The 15,796-nt window shown below is 41.4% G+C and overlaps 4 protein-coding genes across 5 annotated transcripts in view; 3 read left to right on the top strand and 1 right to left on the bottom strand.

Annotated features, from left to right (window-relative positions):
• The first annotated feature begins 876 nt into the window (after nucleotides 1-876).
• Nucleotides 877-4,944, top strand: LOC109481867 (leucine-rich repeat and immunoglobulin-like domain-containing nogo receptor-interacting protein 2). Its single transcript, XM_019784499.1, has 3 exons — nucleotides 877-1,026; nucleotides 1,804-4,169; nucleotides 4,462-4,944. The coding sequence occupies exons 1-3, from the start codon at nucleotides 1,019-1,021 to the stop codon at nucleotides 4,773-4,775; spliced, it is 2,688 nt and encodes an 895-aa protein (XP_019640058.1). The 5' UTR covers nucleotides 877-1,018; the 3' UTR covers nucleotides 4,776-4,944.
• Nucleotides 4,945-5,202: 258 nt separating this feature from the next.
• Nucleotides 5,203-6,907, bottom strand: LOC109482455 (LYR motif-containing protein 1-like). The gene is made up of 4 exons (XM_019785167.1): nucleotides 6,638-6,907; nucleotides 6,375-6,435; nucleotides 6,193-6,224; nucleotides 5,203-5,821 (listed from the first exon to the last, which is right to left on the bottom strand). The coding sequence occupies exons 1-4, from the start codon at nucleotides 6,812-6,814 to the stop codon at nucleotides 5,702-5,704; spliced, it is 390 nt and encodes a 129-aa protein (XP_019640726.1). The 5' UTR covers nucleotides 6,815-6,907; the 3' UTR covers nucleotides 5,203-5,701.
• Nucleotides 6,908-7,197: 290 nt separating this feature from the next.
• LOC109486382 (TGF-beta-activated kinase 1 and MAP3K7-binding protein 1-like) lies at nucleotides 7,198-11,577 on the top strand. The gene is made up of 8 exons (XM_019790211.1): nucleotides 7,198-7,350; nucleotides 7,674-7,810; nucleotides 8,182-8,335; nucleotides 8,687-8,773; nucleotides 9,147-9,285; nucleotides 9,561-9,792; nucleotides 10,210-10,304; nucleotides 10,613-11,577. Exons 1-8 carry the CDS (start codon nucleotides 7,285-7,287, stop codon nucleotides 11,359-11,361), a joined length of 1,659 nt encoding a protein of 552 aa, XP_019645770.1. The 5' UTR covers nucleotides 7,198-7,284; the 3' UTR covers nucleotides 11,362-11,577.
• Nucleotides 11,578-13,636: 2,059 nt separating this feature from the next.
• The window catches only part of LOC109486218 (DCN1-like protein 3), a 24,199-nt gene continuing 22,039 nt past the window's right edge, over nucleotides 13,637-15,796 (top strand). Inside the window, exons 1-2 of one of the 2 annotated variants that reach the window (XM_019789943.1) lie at nucleotides 13,637-13,665; nucleotides 14,022-14,121. The gene's annotated coding sequence lies outside the window, so the exon portion shown is untranslated. Of the gene's footprint in view, nucleotides 13,888-14,021; nucleotides 14,122-15,796 lie in introns of both variants that reach the window. The other variant, XM_019789934.1, reaches the window with a different exon arrangement.

The raw sequence follows: 15,796 nt of genomic DNA, 5'->3' as shown, positions 1-15,796 counted from the left end.
CCTGTAGATTTTAAAACAGAGAAAAAATGATAAGCAACTACAGAGCAACAGCGTACCCACTTAAGAACGGTAACACAGCACTTTGGTCGCCAGGCTTGTTATTGGGAAGTGGAATAACATTACGTATAATACTGTTGGTACGTAGATGGAAACCATCTGAAATCCCCTACAGGTATTGATGCAACCGAAACCGTGGATAATCCCCTACAGTCGACCTCGGTCGGACCAACTCACCTGTCGGGGGGTTAATTAACAAATTGCCCCTTGGTGCAAAATGTACTAGTAACTTACTGTTACAGAATTATCAATACATTGTGCATTTTGAAAATCGCGGCTCATTTATTGCACTTTAATAATTTCTGCGAGCCTTTTTTAATCCATTACAGTGGAATCAATTTGAAACTTTCGGGCTCGTGACTGCCAGTGACGTCACCTGTGCCCTCCCGCATATGCGCATGTGAACTGTTCGCAGACAAACGACACTCATGTCATAGCTACTAGTTACTAGTAGTAATCAATATAATCGAGTGAAGCAGCTGTATTATGTATGAACAAGCTCAAGCGTACTTACTTGTAACGTTTGCTCTAAATTGCAAAACGACCGGAAACGAGCACTGAACTTGGCGCGGCCGATTCAGCAGGTGCACATCACGTACTCAGTAAAGTTTCGCCGTCTTGTATAATAAAATGTTATCTTACCGTATTTCTTCTCAAATAAATAACTATCAAAATTGAGACATTTCCTTGTCCTTCTGTACGGTAGTCGATACTAACATTGTGGAACCTGACCAGATTAAGTTTCATGTCACATGACGCGGAGAAAAACACAGAGGCGGGGGAACCCCCTCCAAGTTCCCCTGACTAGTAGTCGTCATAGCGCGGTAGACTTGTTGAGCTCGGCTACGAACATCGAAGTGCAACTATAAACCGGTACCGCTAACTTAGCCTTCGTTTGATCCAATTCTCACCTCTAACAACTTTCCAAGGAAGTCAACATTTCCTCAGAAACAGGAACGGTATGGCAGGGTGAGTATATTTACCGTATTCGAGAGAAACGAAAAGGGGAAGTTGTTTTAACAACTTGGTCAATCTGAGAACAACTTGAGAACAAAGAACAATGAGAACGACAACATGTCTGCCGAGTTTTAACCTGGATGTACTAATGACCCGTTTTAGCGTTCTCCTGGCATGTAATAAAAGTTGTCCAATGTTTACTCTTACTGAAGCCTGCTATAGGATAGCAATGCCATTATAAGAGACTGTCACGGCGGATACTAGTACGTTCTGAAAGGGAGGCCATATACAGCTACCTCTTTCATGGTATTTTTCTTTTGTAATGTTGGGTACACGTATTGTCGGAGCGGGACGGGACAAGTCAAGCCGGCCGTGTCAACTGCATACCGCCCGACAAAAAGTAGCGTGCACGGTGCGGCCGTGCGTGCGGCCACTTGCGACAAGAATTCCCGAGGAAGCTGTAATATGGCTGAAATTTGGGCACATCTACAAATATTTTGATCAAAAACATAATTGCTGGGATCTGAAACGTTACTTTAAATATATAAGAGATTTCTTATATTTTCTATGTGTTTAAGACATTCGGGTGGCCCACAAGAATACTGGTAGATCAAGTTGTTTTTATTATGTGTGCAAAATGATGATATGCATGCTGTAATCTAGTTGTAATCACATATTTTAACAGAGCTTTCTGTTACATCCTGGATTATTGGAAAATATAGAGCATTGCGAAGCTTCTAGGGGAAAAGGCCTGCTGATGTTTTTTTAATTGTATTTTACTTTCTGCAGATACAGAAAGATGACAGTCATGCTGCTGTTTGTTGGCCTGATGTCTGTGGTAGCTGCATCACCGCACATGTGCCCAGACATCTGCACATGCAGTCAAAACAACAAGGTCAACTGTTCCAACACTCAACTCCAGACGGTGCCGAGTCAGATACCTCTGCAAGTGTCCCATCTCACGTTGGAGGGGAACACAATGCTAAATATTTCTAACAACAGTTTCAGCAAGTATAAGCTGTTGACCCACTTGACCATGGCTCACAATGGGTTGAGAGAGGTTGGACCTGGGACCTTTAATTGGCAAAGAAAGCTGTTGTCCTTGAACCTTAGTCACAACAGTCTTTCTGTCCTGGATGAGAACATGTTCACTGGTCTGTCCCACCTACAGGTGTTGGATGCTTCCAACAACGAGATACGAGAGATCAGGGGTGACATCTGTTTGGCCATGCCAAAACTAAGGGCACTGTATTTAGGGGGGAACAAGCTGTCTGTCATCCCAGCTGGACTTAACCACTGCATCTTTCTGAAACAACTACATCTTCAAAACAACAGCATTGGCAGTGTCAACAGTTCAGCTCTTCAAAATCTGTCACAGTTGACTCATTTGGACTTACAAAACAACACCATCTCAGAGCTTATACCAAGATCTCTCGAATCTCTCTCCAACCTCACCCACCTCTACATGGCAGGGAACAAAATCAGCAAGATAAAGAAGAATTCACTAAAGGGTTTGGACAGCTTAAGGGTGCTTGACCTTTCTAACAATCAAATCAAGGGTATCCAACCAAAGGCCTTCAAACATACAGAACATTTGGAAAAGCTCTTCCTCAACAAGAACCAATACAGAAAGCTTTCCAAGCATGGCTTTCCCCCATCTCTTAAAGTCCTCCACCTCAGGGGAAACAAGTTAACTGAGCTGTCCAGGAAGCCATTCCGTCCTCTGAGCAAATTAGAAATTCTGGACTTGTCAGACAACAAAATCGAACATGTGACATCAAATACGTTTAACACATTAGGGAGTTTGGTGACGCTGTCACTGTCAGGAAATCAGCTGAAACATGTCCCAGAGGCATTTCAATCCCTGCAGTCAATAGAAAAGTTGATAATGAAGGAAAATCTCATTCACTCCATCCCTGCATACAGCTTTGCAAACCTGTCCTCCCTGCTGATACTGGATTTATCTCACTGCAATATTTCAGTGATTCATCAAAGTGCCTTTGCTGGGCTGGATGTTTTGGAAACTCTGTCTTTAAAGCAGAACATAATAGAGCACTTTCCCAGAGACGTCTTTAATTTCAGCACAGCACTTAAGAAACTGGACGTATCTGGGAACAACCTAGACCTCTTTTGCCCTTCGCAGCATGGAGTAACCACCTTAACAGGCCTTTCTATGGGTCATAATTCAATTCCTAACATCCCAAAATCATGTTTTGCCAATCAGCAAGACCTGATAAAATTGACAATCCAAGGAGCAAAGATTGTAACTATTGAGGAGGGGGCTTTCAAGGGCCTGGGGAAGTTAAAAACGCTGAGTCTAAAGAATAACAAACTGGAAACCCTTCCCAAAAATGTCTTCGATCCTTTGAGCCAGGAATGTGTACTAAACCTTGCTGGCAACCCTTGGAGCTGTGACTGTAGAATGTATGACTTCAAAAAATGGTTGAACAAAAACAATGATAAAATTCATTTTGGGCACAGCTTAACATGTAAAGTGAAATCCAAGAACAGGCACAGGAAAATCACAGATCTCCGTTCTCGACACTTTCAGTGTGAAAAACCCTCCATCACTGACAAAACACAGAAGTATACAAATCTCCCACCAGGCGAGGAGGCCTTCTTCAAGTGCGTTGCCACGGGCTTACCTAAACCCACTATCACCTGGTTCAGAAATGGAGAGCAAGTTTCAAATATATCTTCACTAGCTGGGAGAATTGCATTCCTTAGTGAAGGCACAATCATGACTATTGCAAATATTGAACCAGCAGACTCTAATCAATATTCTTGTGTTGCTGAAAATGAAAAGGGACGTATCACTGAAACTTTTACTCTAGATGTCAGAAATCCCAAGGAAACCCCTGAACAAGTGCAGGAAAACCCCATGCCAAACAGTTCAACCTCTCCCATCCCAATTACCACAAAGGTTCCACAGAAACCTAAGATATCATCCATTCCCAATCTGGACCAACCTCCAGTTGCCTCAACTGGAGAAGATGAGTCAGGCAGTCAAGAATGGCTGTCCCAGCCGATGATTGTCTTGACGGTTATGGTTGCAGTTGTTGTGCTTGCAATCTTTGTCCTCACATTCTTTGTTAGGAAGATGTGGCAGAAAGTAGGAGGCAAAAAGAGGAAGAATGCAGCAGCTTGGCTGCAAGGTAAACACTTTTGTTTTTTTTACTGTCAACCCTTTCTCTTTTGCTTATCATCAGCATCATCACCCTTGTAAGTAAGGTACCATGACAGCACGAGGCACATTGAAGTGTGCGAATCTGGTTACAAAATGCTTTAACATATTCAACATTACCAATATCTTTTGAGGTTGAGCCAGATCACTTCTATTTATAGTTCTAACTCTTGCAGAAAGTGGAACAACAGACAATATACCAGATAGTGTGTTATTCAGGTGTGAACAGAACTCACATACATCTGTCTATCTTCACCATACAGGTGCCAACGGACATGATCAACTCTGTCAGCCATGGATGAGGGCGATCACCAAAAACTACGTCAACCTTGTGGACAACATGAGAGCAAAGGACCTCACCAAGTACCTTATCCAAGACGGAATTCTAACCTTGCAAATGCAGGAGGAAATAAAGCATGAACGGACAGAACGTGACCAGAATGAAAAACTACTCAGCTTTCTACGCGGGGAGGAAGCTGTGAAGTGTCTGATCAAGGCACTGAAACAAAATGGTAGCAACGACTTGGCAACATCGTTGGAAGTTCAGTTGATGCCCAAAACACCTGATCAGGTGTGAAATATCATTGGGCCCAATGGGATGAAAATTGAATGGTTGCAACTTTTTACTGTCAATCGCAAGAAAGTGAAACAGATACTATGCAAAATGGGACATACTGTTGTGACTTTGTGCGTAGATTTACTTATATATAGATTTTACTTGTTAATCTGTGTGAGTGACTTTATGTATATCAGTAAACGATTTGAGGGAGGCTTGTGCACAATAGCCTTCTGTTTTCTCATGTGTAATGGCATGTAATGTTACATACTGAAGTCTAGAATAGTGTTGATAACAAAGTGCCACCAGTGGGACTGCACTGATTATTGGTGACAATGCACAATAACATAACAAACTAACATAAGATCACCAGACCTTGTCTTGTGATCTCATGTTAGTTTGTTATGTTAGTGTGCATTTTGGAATTTTACATAGTTTGCATACATGTATGTAACACTATATTCTTTACTTAACCAAGAAAAAGATTTATACCATATTCGGACATCCTGAAACTCATTGTTTTCTTTATTTTACTGATCTAGCGGGCAGACTTGCTTTGGTGGTACAAACATGTCCTCCCTTTGTATAATACATGTAGTCACATTTTGTTTCCGTAATTTAGTATGTTTGGATTTCAACAAGTGTGGACCACCTTTACATTGTAAGGGTTATTTTGTAATGTACATAACTGCTGCTCAAGATAAAGAAATTTATTTTGACTCATATTTTGCTATGAGCACATGATCATGAATCAAGGGATGTACTACAATATCTATGAAAATAGGCAGACTAACAAAGTAATTTGGGCTGTGAGTACAATTCAAAATTGCAACATGGCTTTCTAATTTGCATATTGTACTACTCAAACATTGTCAACACCTATATCTTAAGAGTTTTTTGCTGACAGCACATAAGCAAGAATAAAGAACAGTTTGCTGTGTTGATGTCTACTTTTCTATTTCTTCATGGGAATGTAGGTAGACTGGCTTGGCCTGGTGTCTGAGTCTCTCCTGTACTTTCTTCCCTTTCCTCTGAGGTCCTCCCAGGCCCATGGGAGGCAGGTTCACCTGGAATGAGTGTTGGAAACAGACAAATATCTCAGATTCTCTCTTCATATGATTGACATATCAATGTACAGCCATGGCTTGAAACATGATCCATGAATAGATGATCCATTACTAGTATCACTTGAACTCCTTTATGGTAGGTTTAGAAACTGTACTTCTGAATATGGTCAGTAGGGGGCATGGCAAACTAAGGTAAGTAAGAACGTGTACAGTCAAACCTGTCTATAGTGACAATTAATAACATCAAACAGGTCCATACTCCATAGATATTAATCTGAGGGACCACCAAATACCAGGTGGTCTTTATATATAGGTGGTCAATAGAACCAGTAAATGTCAGCTGCCAAGAAGAAAACAACTGCTATACTTACTGGTCTTGGATATGGAATCCCATAATGATGTGCTGTGGGTAGAAAGAAAATTATATGATATATTATTGCTTTGAAACCCAATGCACATGCAAAGGGATATGACACATACATGTACATTAATTGTACTTGTTACAATAAAATCAGTGCTCATTGCAGTAAGATACTAGTAGTCTATCACTTACCTAATTCAAGTCTAGTTTCAGCTTCTCTTATACATAGTCTGATTTCTTCCTTATCTGTAAGCTGCAAGAGAGAATGCACATCCATAGGCATACATGTATACAGTAACGTTATACATTATAATGTCCTTGCTAGTACATTTACTCTGTCCTTGGGGACCTTTCTGGGTTTTTTTCAGGGAGATTTAAAAAGACGATACTCACTCTTACATCAAAAGGTCAAGTCTTGGAATCAAAATCGTTATCGTTTAAGTACATGTACTTACGTGTTTATTTTTCTTGAAGAGCGCCCTCGCCTCTTCTCTGATGTACTTCGCCTCTTCCTGGGTCTCCTGCTGGTTGCCTGACAGCGATTTCCAAGTTCTGGCTGTCCTCAGTATTGTCCTGTAGATCGATAGAACCTCCGTCCTAAGCGAGGCCATCATACTAAGATAAACTACCATATAATTTCAATTTCTAGCAGCAACAACACACAAATCGAACTTTCGCGCATGTTTGTCGCGCCTTTCAAGCGACCTCTGACCTTGTCTCCTTGGAACAGTACACTGACAGAATAGGGTTGACTAGTAAACAAAAATATATTTATAAAGACAGATATCGATGTAAATAAAACACATAAAGCAGTATTTTATAATTTGTTTTGTCTATAGCTGTAGCGTTTTGTTATGTAGAGCAATTATAACGTGAGTTCAAAGAGATTTCCATCAGTTAGCACTATCACTGTATTTTAGTGGAAACGTCCACATTTGCTTTGATTACTGCACCTCGTATTATTCTCACTAGATGTCGCTTCTGCACGGGATATACTTAACCTTTGAACTTTCATCTAGGACTGAGGGAGGGAGAAGTCGTTCCTCCGGACCAGTTCCTCCTGGGGTCCTTTTGCTAGATAACCTGGAGTGAATCACCAGAAATGACGAGTCATCGAGCCAGTACATCTTCTACCCTATCCTCGGGATCTGCCACACCCCGTGGCTTGGTAAGAGACAGTGTATATAACGTTAACGTTAACGTGTAATACATGTAAATGATCATGAAGTGTTGTTGTTGTTCATCTCTAGCTTTGTATACCATGTCTGCCAAGAAAAACAACACTACTCACTCATGGTGCAGTGCAGTGATAGATAACTTATAAGTTGGCATCAACATATTTTCATATCAATTTTGAATCTGTTGTATGCTTCGTTCCAGTATTTTCCCAGTCAGGTAACTTCACCTAGTACCTGTCCATATCTAATATATTCATCATCATAAAATAACGTGTTCTTAGTTGATTGTAAAGGTGATGTATAATTTTTTTAGGGCCATGCTCCCAGCTGGACAGACGACCTGCCAGTCTGCCCACTGTCAGGTGTGGGGTCCTCCACTAACCAGACCTACAGGCTGGACGGGCTCAGGCAGGAGGAACACCCGTTCGAGGACAGGTGTTTCCATTTCAGGTGAGCTAAATATTCTTGTTCCAACTATTTGAAAATAAAACAAACAAACAACTTGTTTGTCCTACAAAAATAATAGGATGGTGAAGAACTTTAGTGGAAGTTTGGAACACTCTTGCTGTATGAGAGAATTTGAAAGTATTAACAATTGAAATCTCCATCTTGAAAAAAAAGTCAATGAAAAAGAAGCAAGTTCACTTCTAGATTTTAAGCTCATTGCTCCTGGTAAATATTCCAAGGTATTTTCTTCTTTGCTTTCTATTATCAGAAAATCATGTATCCGGCCATAGCTAAGCATGCTGATATGGTATGTCCTTGCTGCCAGTCTTCTGATAATGAGATGTCATGAGTACCTTTTATTTCTCTGTTGACAGACATGAGAGTGACGTGTACCTGTACGGTGTGTTTGATGGGCATGATGGGAACCGAGCCTCAGATTTTGCCACCCAGCGCATGCCGGCAGAACTACTGCTGGGCCAGCTGGACAAAATCCAAACAGACAGAGATGTCAAGATGGCCTTACACCAGGTAAGGGTGTGTTACTTGTCCTCAGGTAGGGGACACTCTTAAATCATCATAATATTCTACCACTACAAGTAGCTATATATAGGTGTCCTATCCAAGTTTGATTTTATCCACAAAATGTCCAGATAAAAATGTTATTTCTTTACCCCTTGTTCATTGATAATCTGTTATCATGTAAGCCTACCCAGGATAGATGCATATGACTAGCCAGGGTGTCATCCTCCATAGTTTCTGCCAGTTCCTAATGTTGCTAGCCACTGACATTAGGAGTCGGCAGAAACTATGACAAGTGGTGATTTTTCTTTATCACATATCATTATATTGTAATGATTGACTGTGTTGTTTGATGCTCAGGCTTTCCTGGCTGTAGACAAGGCATTTTTTGAAGCCATTGATGACTACCTGTGTGAGAAAACTACACTTCAGTTGGAGCTTCCAGAGGTGGGTCAACATGATACAAACTAAGGGTATCAGGCTCGCCATTTATTTATTTGGAAACAGATATTGAAAATACTAGTGCTGTATTGAGGTTTTAGTTTCATCATTATCATGTGTTGGTTAGTTGATATGGGTAACATTCTATATATCATTTTTTACAAACTGAAGGTATTCAGCTATCTTTATTCAAGACGATTTAACATGTAATTGCTCAAGTTGCTACAGCTGAGCATTGATGAAATGTATACAATGGCCCATCTCCCATAATAAAAAATACAAAAATACAGTTTATTGCTGCAACTCTGACCCTGTAGCTACAGATAGCCATAAGCTTACAATAAGGATAGTGATGAAGTTCTATATGTGAATATTACAGGGTATGAGTGACTACGAGGTGTACCAGCAGTACCCACAGTTGGTGGACAAACTCCATGCCCTGGATGAGAAGATCACAGGTGGAACTACAGCTGTGGTAGCACTCATCCTCAACAGCAAACTGTATGTGGCAAATGCAGGTAGGAAATCCTCAGTTTTCTGTTCCCTTTTCATGTAACGTTACAACGTAATTGATTTTAATACCTCACAATGGATGTCAATTTACTAGATCCAGACATACCTGTAGATAAATGCTACAGCGACTAGTTGACTACAATTGCCAATCCTGCAATACAGCTTTGAAAACATTTCTTCTACCTCTGACAGTCCTCCACCATTAATGTGCAATGTATATTAGCAAACAAACGTGTACTTCATGCTCATAGGAAGTGTTGATGATTTTCCCGTCTCCCAGGAGACAGCAGGGCCGTGCTGTGTAAGACCAAACCTGACTCATCACTAGAAGTTGTCCAGCTGAGTAACGACCATGTGATTGACAACCCTGACGAGACGCTGCGCCTGTCACAGCTGGGGCTGAACATGGACCTGATTCGCAGCCAGGGCAGTCGTCTGGGCAACCAGGACTGTACCCGCACGCTGGGCAACTACCATCTCAAGGGGGGGTACAAGGACTTTGACATCCTCAGGTAGGATTGATCATTTCAGGTACAATGTATACAGGTGAGTATTTCAGTCTGACAACTTTGGTAAAATGTATTTCTTGCATTTGTGCTGCAGGTATCCTTTTTTGAAACACAAGATAAGTGCTCGATTATGATATGTCAATTGTTTGGATTATTTATGTCAAGCTCAACTTAGTAATTTGCCATCCATAGTGATAAAGTTTTAATGTAACAAATATTTATGAGTTTTGAATTAGTTTGAAATATTTCAAGGTTACCTTCACTACATACTTGTACACGTATCACAGTAACTTCATTAACTTAGTGCTAAATTATTTTTGCATCCAAACTTTTTTACCTTTTAAAGCTGCAGAGTTTCCTTCCTTAGTTCATTTCGTGTGATAGTAATTTTGACACTTCAGCTTGAATCTGTTCCTACAGTGTGGCCACAGCAGAACCAGTGATAGCAGAGCCAGACGTGGTGGGAGGGATCACAGTGGACGAGTCCTGCAGCTTCCTCATGCTGTTTTCTGATGGTGAGTAACAGTCACAACTTTTCATCAACCATTTCCTCAATTAGTAAATCATTACCCCCGGTATCAACCTAAACACCATCTGAAATGTATCATAAATAGCACAAGGAAAAGAAGGATTTTTCACATTTGAAACACTTCAAAGAGTTAGTCTGTACTTTCTGAATGATGTAAATTTGTACATTTGTATATGATTATCATTGCTTTGCAACAACCTAACTTCATTACTATTGGTAGCTACTTTTGGAGTTTTTAGAATATGAAGTAACTTTGTAGGGGCATCTGACTTAACCACTCATCCCACTTGGTAGGTTTGTACAAGTCTTTGGAGAAGTGTACCGGTACAGACAGTGTGAACAGAGACCTGGCCTACATGGTGTCTGAAGAACTGGGGAACCAGTCCACCCTGAACAGTGTTGCCCAGGCCGTGGTGGACCGCGTGGTGAGACTTCACCACGACACGTTCATGAGGGGAGGGGACCACGCGCGCCTGTGTGCCAAGAGACCCGACATCATGTTGATTGTGAGGAACTTCAACCATCCCTTCCCCAACGCTTTAACAAGTCCCACCCAGGGAGGGGTGTATAACCCAGTCTCTGTTCCGTACAGACCACACAAAAACGAAGGGCCTCCCCCGAAACTCATCATGCCTCCAAAACAGCCTGTTCCCACCAACCTGCACGAAACCTCACCTACAACAACGGTCGTAGCTCCAGCGACCAATCAGAGCCCAGTCGTGGCGCAGCAGTCGCCCTCAGCCACCATGAGCGAGGTCGCCGACACAAACGTCACCCAGACGACGGGAACGACTAGTAGTGACACGGAGAGGAGCGGTCCGGAGCTGAGGCTGTTTCGCCGTCGTCAGCGATCGTACCAGCCGCTGACTTTGGATGACGACGGTTTGGTAGAACCGTACGTGGACTTCTCTGACTTTCACCAGAGGTGGAATGAGTTCATGAAGACACAGAAGGAACACATCAGTAGTCTACAAGAAGAAAAGGAGCCCAGTCTTAAAGAAGAGCCTGACAAAGAACTGGAGGAGGAGGAGGCACAACGCTGATATTCTCACTGTTGGAAACATGCACATTGTACATGTATATTCAAAAGATTATTGTAGTCTTTTTCACTCTCTCAAGTGCTGCATGTGGATCCTTGATGAATTTTTGTTTTAATTGCAGGTCTGAAATAAATTAGAAAATGCCATCCCATATGTGTATGGATAATAAGCATTTAGATGTACAGTATACACACGAGAAATGTGTCATTATGGACATTTGCATGTATCCTGTATCACATGGATTTACAGTGTTTCAGCTTCCTGAGTGGGCTCCAAATCTTGAAATATATGCCCTGGAAGTGAACTATAAACTTGATAATAATCTTTGTGCAGTAAATGTGCATAAACAAACATTTACAGTGAAGGATGCCTGGTGAACCATTGCACTTACAGTTCTACAGTAACTTACTTTGGCCAAGCTGTCACAAAGTAAACCTTCCATTTCACCCTATGATTTTACTAGATAGACTTGGCAGGGATGAAAATAAAAGATAGAAAATGACATGGTACTGCAGTGTGTTATGGCAGTGACCACTAATAGGGAATGTACTTTGGCAAGATGAAGTTGGACTCCTGGCAGAGCCAGTAATGGCCTTGCACTGTGCTGCCTGTGATGTGATGTATCTCCCAGGAGACCATATCATGTTGCAGGCATCCCTTTTGGGAGATCATGTTGTGAGCTTGGACAGGGGCCATGGCATATGTACATGATCCCAATGTCAGGATAGATTTGTTGGTGTTCATGGAGTTGTTTGCTGAAGATGTTTTCAGAAAATATGCTTACAGTAGGATAATGAGCAAAGACAGAACAACCAAAAGAAAGAAACGAATGACGTGTCTTTTTCTAATTTCTTCATTGTAAAAACTTGACTTCTGCAAAGCATAAAAACATATTTATTTTAAAATATTGTTTAATGCAGCATTTAGAATTAAGGCAGGTATTCAGTGGATGTTTTAGATAGAAGGTTTAATGATGAACATGCTGGAAGATAAACAGTAAACATTAACCTTGCCAAGGGAAATGAAATGGTCTGACCTTGTTAATGGCATGACAACACAGAAAGGTAACTGATACCGTGAGTCAAGTCCAGGGCTTCCCTTTGAGGCATTACTCAGCCTTCAACCACTTCTGCTATTTGTAGTCAAAACAGAACCGGGCGACTTTCCCGTTTTCAAACTAAGTCTGGCAAGGAAGAGCTTTTTTTGGCACAATTGAATATAACGTTAAATGTTCTTTAGTGTGTATCTAACCTGCAGCATACAGTAAATCTCAAACTAACAGGACAGAACTAGACCAAAAGTTGTTTAGCCTAGCATTGGTATTTCCTCAAGAGAGGAACCATGACAAATTGTGGTAATACCGTTTTGGGGTGCCATTACAAATAGGAAGACACTCAGGCTAAAATTATGGATGTTTGATACCAATCTTTTGTAATTAACTATTTCTAAAAATCATCCTGGTTCAATTCATCCCTGATATTTTCATACTGACCCTTCCTCTTTTCTTGATGCATCTCTTACAATTATTTTCTCATACCTGTGACACCTAGCCTCTGTGATGTCACAGCTTTTATTATCTTTTCAATGAAATGCTTTTGTAACTGAAGCTTAGAAAATGTCACTCTTGAATGACTACATGACATCGTCTGTTTGCCCACAATGCCCAAATGACACTTGGCAAAATCAATGAAAACTCCCAAGGACAGAAACACTGAGGATGCAAGCCAGTCTCAGGATGCAGATAAGACTGACCTTGGCGAACCTTGTTGAGATGGATGAGAGTATGGCAGTGATCCTTTCACCGCCCAGCTTTGTCTTATTCCATTAGAACCCATTAACACTGCTCCCTGTAAGTGCCATCCAGTACCATTAGGACTCCAGATGAAATGTCAGAAAGGAGTCTTGAGAGGATTCGAGGTTTTACATCCTGTACTTTAGTTTCAACCAACAGCACATCATGTATTGAAGATGGTGACTCAAGGACTATATACTTAGATTTATATTTGCATGTACCTTATTTCACCTGGCACCTGAGGTTAGTATAGCTGAGTGGTTATAAAATGTAGCCTTTGTACATGGTAACATTATGTATTCTATTTTTGGACAATTGTTCCGGTCTACTCTGAACCAAATGAATGCTTCTTTCCAGAGATTTACTCTATCAATAAGCATACTGTAAGTATAATAATAAAACACCTGTTTGAAAAGTACACATGACTCGAAAACCCCCCTCTCTATTTATGGTTGATTCCAGTAATCCCGGATATGACGTCACAGTATTTCCGGCAGCGGGCTTTCTTCGGGAAGGTGAGAGGTTTCGTATCGTCTGCTTTTTACATCCGAATCCTGTTCTTTCTGAACGAATGTTTGGCGCAGGATTTTCCAAAAGGTTCAGGAATATATTTGGTGCTTCCCTGCGTAGCCATATGCGAGAGAGCCTAACGGTACGAGTGGTGTGAAGCCCCGATATCTCGGGACGAATTTGGTTGGGGAATTTCCTGTCGTCTGAAGTCGGGGCGCTTTGTGAACGTGAGTGTAAATAATGTTTGCTTCTGCCGGATTTAACCCGACTTCGGCAGTTAACCTTTGTTTTCAGGACAATCAGAAGCCAGAATTTACCAGGTATGAGTCTGGTATTTATCCTTACATTCTTCTCGTTGCAGGACAGAAATTATATTGAGCTGTAGACCAGCGCAGGTCAAGCCGAGACTGAGCAACCTAGCCATGGAAGCCTAAATCGCAAAAAAATTATCCAAGATACAGGTAGGTGATTAAAAACGCTATATCCCCGTCCTCTATGAAAAACGATGCTTGTGAAAAGTACTGCGTCGTATTTTATCCCAGATGCGATAGCCAGTTTAGTTGATTTCCTTTACTCATCTTGCTGAAGAGGTCATTTCTATTTAAAGATTTATTGATCAAAGTCGTGATCAGCAAACCGATTGCATGTTATTATCTCTCCCGCAAGCACACAGTGTTACATGATGTATTGACGCCAAATATCAAATCCTATTGTAATTTGGAGAAGGAGAGCCTCTTGGCCCCAGCAGTACCACAAATTTTATTTTGTCTATGAAGCATCCGTGGCGAGGAAGTAATTTATAATCCCCGTGCCTCACTAGAGTCTGGCCTAATTGATTCAGCTCAGAATCATTTCTTCTCAGCCAACCTGGCAGCTGCTGCTATATATATTGTCCTGGGGGACTTTTTGGGTGAAATTTTTAACAAAGATTAATTTACATTGAACAAGGACCATCAAGCAAGGTGATGAAACATTCAAGGGTAGAAAACTGTGCTAGGTACCATACTACTGTCACTGACCACTTCAGTACACTGAGTTTTAGATCATTGGATCTGTGCTATCTCATACATCAAGATCAAACCCATTGAACAGCATACAAACGTAATTGCTTGGAAGCAATTAAACCTTTGGTGCTGTTGTAAGCGCCTTGTATGAAGCATGGCTGCAAAGATATTGCTGTTGATTAGATGTGCCACTAGGTTATGTGGTTGCACCAATATACAACCACCAACATTCTACCTTCTACAGGACAGTTCAGACATGGGGGTCATTGCTTGTCAAATGACTCCTATTCATAACCTGCTTGAATATTAATTTTGAGCAATTCATGTGTCTTTCACTGCAACCAGTATGTGGTAGATGCATAATTCAAAATGTTTATTATTGAAAGCTGCTTACATTAGGAAGATTCTGTAAGACTAAGATTGAGAAAAAAGAAAACATCTGTATATACATTTGTACTGGTAGTTTCAAAATATATGTTTTTGGAAAACCCTCCCAAAAATGCATGTACATTTGCAAGTTGTATGTGAATCAACTACCATTCTTCTACCATGCATGTTGAGACATGTTTTGAGCTGGCCCAGCCACCTAGGAAGCAACTCTGTTATACCATGGCATTGACCCGGTTTACACGACGACAAAAACCTGGCGTACGATAATGGCGTACGCACGCGATCGTACGACAATTGCGTACGACCATTTTTTCCAGCGTGTAAACCGGCCCCACCTATCGTACGCACCTATCGTACGCAATTTGCGTACGCCACCTCGAAGGCAGGCGTACGATCGTGTACGATCGCCCAGCGGGGAGTCAGGATGCCTCCCCGCCTCGTGTAAACGCGACTGATCGTACGAACGGCGTTCGCAAGCACTTCCCTGTTGCAGGAGATCAGGGGTCATATGCAAATTCCATTCTTCTTCCCGCGCCTGTGAAAACCCACGCCGTGTTACTGATCTTTACTCTGTTTTCTCTGATCCGTTTCGGTTTTCCTTTTGTTTTTTTATTCGTATTTGTATTTGTTTGTTGTTTTGTCTGAGCCTGTTTGCTCGCGACTGCCGCAACTGACCATGGCAGAAGTGCGCAATAGCTCTAACTGTCACGTTCCCACACTGACCGATCGATCCCGCCTTGAG

Source organism: Branchiostoma belcheri, unplaced genomic scaffold (assembly GCF_001625305.1).
Source record: "Branchiostoma belcheri isolate BF01 breed outbred unplaced genomic scaffold, Haploidv18h27 scaffold11, whole genome shotgun sequence".
NCBI classification, from domain to species: domain Eukaryota; kingdom Metazoa; phylum Chordata; class Leptocardii; order Amphioxiformes; family Branchiostomatidae; genus Branchiostoma; species Branchiostoma belcheri.
This window is presented reverse-complemented; position numbering and strand designations above follow the sequence as displayed.